Below are 9,485 nucleotides of genomic sequence, written 5' to 3' on the forward strand. Positions count from 1 at the left end.
TGTGTGTGTGTGTGTGTGTGTGTGTGTGTGTGTGTGTGTGTGTGTTAACCAATGATGTTTCTGTCCCGTCCCAACCACTGCTTTCTCTCACATATTTGTGGCACACCCTCTCCTTAGCCCTCCTGAACCCGTCCAGCCTGTTCGCCCTAAAGCCATGTTTCAAGTTTGTTTTTGTGCAGCAGATGCTTCCTCACGTCTCCTGCAATGCTGGACTGATTTTTGGGTATTGTTACTAAAATAGCAAGCAGATTATGTATTGCGTAATTGTTCAGTGTCACAGTTGGGATGGTGGTAATATTTCTGCATCTGTTCTGAATGCCCACACTCTAAGGCAAAGGCGAAAAAAGCATGCGGAGACGGGTTTCTCCTCAAAGGCCTGGTGGTTCACTCATTTAGTACACATCAAACATCTCGTTTTCAATCCTAAATTGCATAAGCCTACTATATATTCAAAAAAAGTTCATGGATAGTGGTGGATGGCTTTTACATCAATTAAACATCAATTTCACAAACTAATGCAGGTACCAACTATGAAGCAGCCATGGACATGCTCACTTTATTTTTGCACTTACTCAGATTTTTCAGAATGATTATCAGTATCAAGATATCTGCATTGTTCCTTTGTCGTTGCACCTCACCACGGCTGTATCCTCAGCAGTGGAGGGGGGGGGGGCATAAAAGGAACCTCTGTGAAGAGAACGTCAGCCTTGCCCTCTGTCGAGTTCATTCACTAGAACACTATATAGAGACCAGATGTGTGCGTGTTGTTGGCTGAGCCATCCAGCCATGTTTCTAGAAATGGCCAGAGCTTTAACAATTGCATCAACACCACAGGGAGCCGCAGTCTGCTCTGCCATCTACCTCTCTCGCTGTTGTTTTACAAACACTTGTGTTTTTGTTTAGTTTGCGTATCCACAAAAATCAAAGAAACATCCGTGAAGATTTCATTTATTACACGTTGGACATAAAAACAAGTGAAATGGAAACGGTTATGTCTGGTATGCACACTGCTAATGGTTGCGGTCCTTGTAGATATCCTGCTTTCTTTCATGTTTTCGCACACACAGCAGCAGCTTCTTAACTTTTGACCCTATTGTTGGTTTGTTTTCCTTTCTACACTAGAATCCGTCTTTAAACAGGCTATTTCTTCTCTTCTGATGTGGAGATCGGGCCGGAAGTACGCTGCAACCATGTGCACTGTGGCAAGAAATGTCCGGCGTGTTTTTGAGACCCGCAGGCTATCCCTCCTTTCCTTTATCCTGTCCTGCAGGAAGTGCCAACACATTTTTGCTGTTTATTTGTGGGATTGTGCGAAATGATCTTTAGCCCACCTATGAGAAACTCTCCGGTGGAGGGAAGGGCTTCTCTGAAGCTGGCCCCTGCCAGTAAAGACCTGTAAATGTCACACTATAGCGGAGTGCTTTGATTGGCTTTGGGAGTGGGTGTCTACCTGGGCGGCTCTCTCAGTCTGCTTATGCTTTTAGCAAAACAAACAATGGCTCAACAATCTTCAGTCTGGCACGTGTGTGACAGTTGTTGGCGGTGGTTTACTGTATATGTCCAAACATACGTGATGCCTTGTATTTTGATGATGACAGCCTGAGCTGAATGGTCCTTGAATCAGTTCAGTTCTCCAAGCCTCATCTCCCAAGAATCCAGTTAACTATTTAGTCTGATGATTTATGAGCATCCCTAATGCGTGACAGGACTTCTTAGAGACAAGACTAGACTGATGTCATCTCACACACAGAGCTGAAGGAGGGGGTAAGAGACCCTCGTTATGTGAGAGATGTTGTTGATTCTTGGTATAGTCGGTTTCCATCTCATGAAACCAACATCAAGCAGGATCTTCAATGTGCCAAGCCATGACTCAAATCTCTATCAATCCTTAAAGGATTCTCAGCCGTCAACATGCCACAGGCGGCTGGAAACAAAAATGCAGCAGTTACTAGTTAAAGAGTTTCAACAACGGGGGTTCTTTTTTGCTCTTGTCTTTCTCGCTACTTAGCAAACCTGAAATTACCTACAACGACCCTAATATCACATCATTTACCCAGCATGATGTAACTGAGCTGCCTTGTAATCCACTCTTTTTGTGCTTCAATTGTATTTGAAATAGGTACCATGAGTTGGACATTCGCAAGACCCTGAGGGACAACCTGAGCTACAAAACACTCATTGAATATCCTGTGCTGCATGTTGTACTCAGAGACCATTGGAAGGAGTTTCCACTAAAAGGACCGGGTAAATAACACTATCTTATATAATAAATTCCTTAACACCTGCACCGACACTAACCTACTTATGCTTTATTAGCAACAAGTAACTTCACTAGCATCACTATATTCAGCCTAATGCTTCTTTTTTTCACCTATGTTTTCTGTAACTCAACAAAAGGGTGGACACATATACGTGAGTCAAAGCCCTACGCAGCCCCAAAACACCGACCCCTATCCACTTCCCCAATTCCAACAGCATTGTATCACGTCCTGCTTTCTCCAGCTGAGGCTTTGAGACTCTCTGCTCTGATTGTTCACTATGGCAACATGCTACCCCAACGGAAATAAGGGTGTTCTGCACAGCGTCACACACACCAACTTCACCTCAACGGCGACCGTGGCCAGAAAGAGGATCAAACGCGGCTTACTTTTGAACGGTGATCTCATGAGTTGTGGAATGACAGAAGAGGAGAAAACAGGAGATCAGCCCATGGCTTTTCTCACCTGTTTGCCTCCTCCAGGTCCGGATGTTTAGGGGCCAAGAAAAGTCATCATTTTGCCCACATTCAAATGTGCACAGTGTGGTCAAACTGTGTATTCATGTGATCACAAAAGACCACACGAACCCAGTATCATCACACGGCCAGACCCAGACAGGCTGAATGACGAATGAGGTCATTTTAGTCTCAGCGTGTGCATGTTTTCACTGATAAGGCCTCTGGTGCCACACTGTTTTGGTATGTTTGCCATAGAAACATCCTGATAATTGGGAATGCCGTGGCCTGGGAAGCAGGGCGCAAAGTGATAAACAGCAGTTGGACACTGTGGCAGCGGCTCATCTAGTGTGGATGAAGGGATGCTGAGGGTCCAGCAGCTCAGTAATCAAGTTAAAACAGCACTCATACACTAAATGCTGGCTCTTACATCTCTTTGATGACACATTTACCCAATTTTTAGATCAGATTTTTAAATTCCGACTCCAAATGTAGCTACTATTTTGTAGCAGGGGGGGGAAAGGGTTTGTATAATAAGTTATGAAGAACATGTAAACAAAAATTTAAGCCGCTTAAAACTAATCGTTTCTCACTTTAGGACGTGCCATCCAAAGCATTAGCATTAAGGTGACTGCATGCTTCTCTCACTATTAGCTTGCTAGGTGTAGCCAAACCTACTGATGCTAGCGAGTAAGCAAAGACAGTACTCTGCTCTTTGGAGACGTGCCAGAGTACGGGTCAAACCGGCCTGTAGTGAAAGCAGTCACCTCAACAAACTAGTGCCAGTCTAAGGACAATTAAGCTAGTAACTGTTGTTATGTTGGTAAAGAAGGCTTTGCTTCTGAAGAAGAAGAGTTTGAATAACATGTCACCATGTCAGCCATATGTAACGGTGGAGACATCACGTCTGCGATGGAGTAAGCACTTTAGTAAAAATGGGATGCAGATGCAGAATGAAAAGGTTTCCACTAGACAACACCTAAGTCTACGTTTGTTTACATCAGCAGTATTTATTTAATTTATATTCAGTTGAGACTGCACTCGACCCATAACTCTGAACACGCCTATGTGAATAGAAGATAAAAATGATGGGCCTTTAAATTCTATAAGTAATGGTCCGTGTCGACGATAAATGCTTAATTGGAGGCAGGCATAGCTGTTTAATTGCCTCGTGTTGCAGCACAAAGAATAAAAGCTGAATGACATTAATCTTTCATATTAGAGGCTCAGCTGGAGAACCGCTTCACAATGTGTTGGCAAAAGTCTACATCTTAAAGTGAATTTCATGCAAACGGGTTCATGCGTTTTATTAATCTGCCGACTGTGGGGAGATCATGCTGGGGAGTAATTGCTGATAATTCATATTATCGTTCATACAGTCATTTATTCTGCATCCGTTCTTTCACACGTGTCCGCTCTACTTTATTGCATGACTAATTACCGGGCACGCTGCCTCCTCCTGCAAAACAGCATGCGTCATCATTCCCAACTGTCTTTACTCGTCCTCTGCTTCTCACTTTAATCATGGCCGCCAGCTGTGCTCTAGCCATCTTTGTGCAACTGACCGCTCTGACCACTTGTGTATATGTTTGGAAATGCAGAAGTGTTTTATTATGCTTTTTTTTAAATACACAAACGGGGTCATATTGTTTCAGCTGAACCTGCCTCAGCCTGCAAACGTTTTGCATTAAAGAAGGAGGGGGTGGACCAAGACAAGGAGGGTGTCGTCAAAGTTTCACCGTCCCTACAAGGAGCTCGCAACCCCGAGATCTGGGCAGGAGCCCCAGATACCAGCCCTGAACGTCAACGTCCACACGTGAAAAGGGCCAAGTTAGAAGCAGGGAAGGGAGATCTAGAGGAGGGAGAGATAGACAGCAGTGATGAAGAGAAGGAGGAGGAAGGAAAAGCTGAAGAAAACTCTCCATGTGGTAAGAGCTGTGACGGCCCTGCTACTGACATGGAGGTCATTAAAGACGAACTAAACGACGGCGTGGACGGTATTAATTAACACAGCGACAGCAGCAGGGCACCAGTGTATAACTGAGAACATCTCTGGTTCCTTCTGATGACAGTTGAGCTGTCGGAAAAGAGTGCTGAGGTCAGCATGACTAAGGATGATGCTGTGAAATAGTCTGAGCCTGTTCATATCCATCACTGTCACGATGAAAATGAGTCGGCTATTGCTGCCGACAGCTGTGGACTGGAATGATAATGCCCAGATGTTAAGGGTGAAATGAATGAGGAGGCAGATGCATCTGCCAGGAAGTCATCAATCTTGTGTCAGTATGCAGCGGATGCAAACGGACGGTGGTTGATACCTCTGTATCATATAAATGGAATCAATTCAGTGTTGATGTTTATACATTTTGTTGTTTTTCTGCATTTGTGTTATTCTGCTGCTCTTCTGTGGACCAAACATAAAAAATATCATTTTAAGGTCATCTCATCTGTATGTTTTAGTTCACTTGGCTGCCTTTATATCTGCTGATCTCTAGAACACTTATCTTGAGGTACGTTTATTAGCTCGTCTGGAGCTTTTTGATCGTCTTCATCGGACCTCATCTGTTCATAGTGATCATGAGATACGATCGAAAGCTCCAGAACACCTAATAAATGGACCTTGATGCAAGTTTTGTTTTTTCCTGCTTCCAAGATCAGTACAAGGACACTTTAAAACTCAATTTTAAGCCAACTTTAGTGAGAATTCATCAAACTTTGTGTATCGACATTTAGGCAAACTCCATCTGCTGGTGAAGATCATGTGATATAATTGAAAGCTCAAGTACTCTACTGCTAATTAATGTCATTATATAGCTCGTTTGTGACCAGATGGTATTGTTTGATTGAATGTCTCGTGCTACTTTGTGCCTTTAGTGTTTTTAGCTATTTCGGATCTTCTTTTTCCTGTCGTGTAACGAGTCGCGGCGTCTTGAAAAACGCTTTATAAAAGATCTATAATTAGAAAGCTCAGCGGTTAAAGAGAAGTCTTTGTGTTTTAATTTGTAATTACGTTGTGTGTCCCTCTTTTGACTCTTTATTTTAATTGAAAGCTAAAGCAAACCACTTTGAAGTTGAACTAATTTGTCCTCTGTGTCAAGCTTCAGTGAGATTAGTCTCATTTTTCCATCAGCTAATAAAAGTTCATGTTAACATGCTCGTTTCTCTGACACCTCCGGGGTGTCTCCCTGTGTGAATGTTGTTACGCATGCGGTGCCTCCATGTACCGTATTCTTACCTAATGTTAGTTTATTACGACAACAGAGCGCCAGTAATAACTGATGGTGGGGCCTGTGTTTATACGTGTCTGTTTATAACCCCTGCTAACCTCTTTTGGACGTTAACCCCGATGGACGGGCGCTCTTTTGAGGTCTGGCCCGTGATGACGCATTTTCCGCCCTTTTGCAGTCGGAGGCAATGATCTCACATCTGACTGCGCATCCCTCGGCAAGGGAGGACACAAGAGACCCCGAACTCATTCACTCCTTTGTCCTTTAGGTGCCGTTTTACTCTCCATGTTCAGGTTTTGCCGTACATTTCAGACCCATGTGCTCATACGATATGCAGCTGGGCCTTCATACAGTTTGCTGAACCCAAAAGCTTTTTTTTGCTGCAGAAGTATTTAAAGCAGCTTTTTCTTTCATATACAATCTTTGTAAATATGTGAAAAGATAGGCTGACAACTTGTGATCATGCAAAGATACAATGTATTACATTTCTGGGAATATGCTGATTTATGTGTGTGTCTTGAATTAGATGAGAAGATTGATACCACTCTCATAATACAGTTGGATAACTAGCCGAGCATAAAGACGGGAAACGGGGAAACTGCTCGCTGGTCTCAGTCTAAAGGTGCTAAAATCTGCCTCCCCCCCCCCACACACTCTTACTCTCAGCAAGCAGATCAGCCTAATTCCCCAAATGTCGATCTATTCCTTTAAAGTAGCAGCAGGCCACCCTAGTGTGCGGTCTTCTACCCACAGTAGTGAGCATTTTAGTGATATTAACTACTACTGATTCAAAATCTGTTGTCCATACAGAATGAAAAATAGTGTTTTGAAATAGTATATACCTTTGAGCAGACTAATGCACTGTTTGCTCTATGAAGTAATTAATGTAACATCACGTAAGTTGATGACATGCCAGAGTAGAAACCTCTGGTGCCTACACATCTGTTCCTTTATTTGTCATGGCGTTGCCTGTGTTGAATTACCACACTTTATTTTAGCAGTTCTCTTAATTTTCTATCTCAATAAAGATGCTCGGTGCGACCACACAAAAGCTCTGTTTTTGGTTTGTGGCTCCTCTTAAAAGTAAATTTGAGCTTTTTTAGTCTGTGGAGAACACATGCATTGGAAATAATTCCTCCCAATTTGAGTAAATTGCTCTTTGAAATTTCTGCAGTTGGTTTGCACTTAATTAGTCTTGATTCGGTGGGCAGGGCTCAGTTGTGCTTCGTGCAGAGCTTGTTTTTATGAGACCAGCTTCTTCGGGACACAGCCCTGCAGTGGTGGCCCGATCCAGAAACGGGCTGACGATGGTCCAACTCTGCATCAGGAAATACAGGTACTGAAGCACAAACATCATGTTTCCACACCCTGATGTCATCCACTTTTCACATGGCACACCAATAATCATTCATCAAGCGGAACCTCCACAATGCATGGAAACATTTTCAGCGCTCGAAATCAAACTCTTATCATCTGCAACCAAGTCTACAATTTTTCATGTGTATTTCGCATTTTGAATTGATGTTCAACCAATATTTTGCTTATCTGACTGTTCCAAACATTGAGAAATACCACTAAATGAGGCCAGCTGTTTTTCCTAAAACAAATGCTGTACCACAGGGGTTTCTATGGCCTGTTTATTGTCTAGCTTATTCGAGCTACTTTAAAATCTGAAACCAGTAATTATGTCCTAAAAGTTTTCGTTGGTGAACAAATACATTACCTTTCCAGGATGCATAGGCTCAAACATAAGTCCATACTCATGACATGCAAGTCACATGTGAGGACTTTAGTTTGCTCACAGTATGAATATTACTAACTTCCCCGTAAGGAAACATTGACGCAGGAAGCTGCAGACCCTTTGGCTGATTGAATTCATCCTGCTCTCAGGATAAACAGGAGCCACGACCACTCTTCAACACAAACAGACCAGCAATGTTGTCACTGCAGTCACCTCGGAGACTGATCCCCAAGCTGTTGGAAGGAAGTGATTCACTTGTTCCTTTGTGTCTGTCTCGTGTCAATCTGACAGTCCCAACCAACACAGCCGGCTTGTTGCCTGTTGTTTTATTATCAACCTTGAGTTATCTTTTTAGAGCACCTGCCATTGAGCCTCATGCGACCTTCTGTTTTCTGTGTCTTTGTCCCAACTATGTACAGACTGTGCCAAATATAACTAATGTGTTGGTTTACGAGGTTAAAAAAAAGCCAGTACCAAATGATCCCAATGACATGTAACCATCAATCTAACCTCAGCTGTCATTTCCCAGCATCTTCTTTTTAAATTAAAGAAGATGTTTACCATTTATTTAACATGGCGAAAAAGTATTGCCATTGTGTGGTGGGGGAGTTTGTGTGCCCCCATGACCGTAGGAGCTGAGTTGTCATTAGCTCCTGGTAGGGTTTCCCAAAGCAAACTGGTCGCTTGATAAGTGCTGAAAGCTTCAACACCTACATTAATTACAACCATGATGTCTTTTAAACTCCGGGATAAAAACATTTAAAATGCCATTTCTCATTCTCAGTAAGACCGCATTTGGCAAGTGCATATGTATTTGCTTCTTTCCTTCCATCTATATCGGTTTCTTTGTGTGGTTGCTTAATTGCAGTGTGTGACAAGGGGAGGCCAACGGGCGCTTTTTTTTAGTGCATGAAGCCTCGAGTCAGAGTTGCCACTCATTAGCCACATTTCCATGGCACAAGCATTGTTAATTCCAAAGATCACAAGATGCAGAAGAAATCAGAAATTGTGTTACTGGGGGAAAATGGGTGGCAATATAATGACAGCATGTGGACTTACTAGCCCTTATGCCTACACAATAGTGGAAACCAGGTTGCAATTAGCCAGCACCGGGGAGACTAAAGAGTGGGAAAATACATCAGGTTTGTCACTTATTGTTCCAGAACGTCAGCAAAATCCTGATTCTGAGGCTCAAGAGTTCAAATCACATTTTTAAATGTCAATCGCAGTGACGAAGTTTTAAATGATCTGTGAAAGAAATGAATATAGCTTCTTTTTATTTGGGTGACCAGCATTAACTAAAAGTTGAATCGTCGAATATGAGCATAGCTCTTTTTTTGGAAACTAGTGGCCACAACCGTCACACTTTTTGTTTGTTTTTAAGATCTGCTTGCTATAAATGAGCTTAATGTGAAGTAATTCTGTAATTTACATATCTACATGTGATGGACTAGTATAACGGTCTTTAGATATCCATGAGCGAGAGTTGGAGATGCAGCAAAAATGTAAGTAAAATTTGTTTCAACGTTTACTTTATGTAACCTTTCTGTTCACTAGCAACATTAGGCTCTCCAAGTAAAGTTGTGTGTAGTATTAATAAACTTTAACTTGCCTAACTAAACTTGCACTTATTTCAGTCACTTTAAGTGGCAAAGAACATGGTCCATCATAACCAAACACAAAGCCAGTAGGCGGAGGTAAGTGGCATTAAATACCACATACATTTGCATTTAGTCCTTGATATTCAGTTTCCACATTTTATGTGCATGATTTCTCACATTTGAGCCATTTTGGGTGGCAATCA

General features: G+C 42.4%; 1 protein-coding gene across 2 annotated transcripts in view; it reads left to right on the forward strand.

Annotated features, from left to right (window-relative positions):
* The window catches only part of znhit6 (zinc finger HIT-type containing 6), a 23,004-nt gene extending 17,137 nt beyond the window's left edge, over window positions 1-5,867 (forward strand). Inside the window, exons 9-11 of one of the 2 annotated variants that reach the window (XM_031859612.1) lie at window positions 2,120-2,244; window positions 2,398-2,412; window positions 4,369-5,867. In XM_031859612.1, coding sequence (XP_031715472.1) covers window positions 2,120-2,244; window positions 2,398-2,412; window positions 4,369-4,721 — 493 coding nt within the window. In that variant the 3' untranslated portion in view covers window positions 4,722-5,867. The remainder of the gene's footprint in view (window positions 1-2,119; window positions 2,245-2,397; window positions 2,413-4,368) is intronic. The other variant, XM_031859613.1, reaches the window with a different exon arrangement.
* Window positions 5,868-9,485: the final 3,618 nt, after the last annotated feature.

This window comes from Anarrhichthys ocellatus, unplaced genomic scaffold (genome assembly GCF_004355925.1).
Source record: "Anarrhichthys ocellatus isolate YVR2014 unplaced genomic scaffold, GSC_Weel_1.0 scaffold22, whole genome shotgun sequence".
NCBI classification, from domain to species: domain Eukaryota; kingdom Metazoa; phylum Chordata; class Actinopteri; order Perciformes; family Anarhichadidae; genus Anarrhichthys; species Anarrhichthys ocellatus.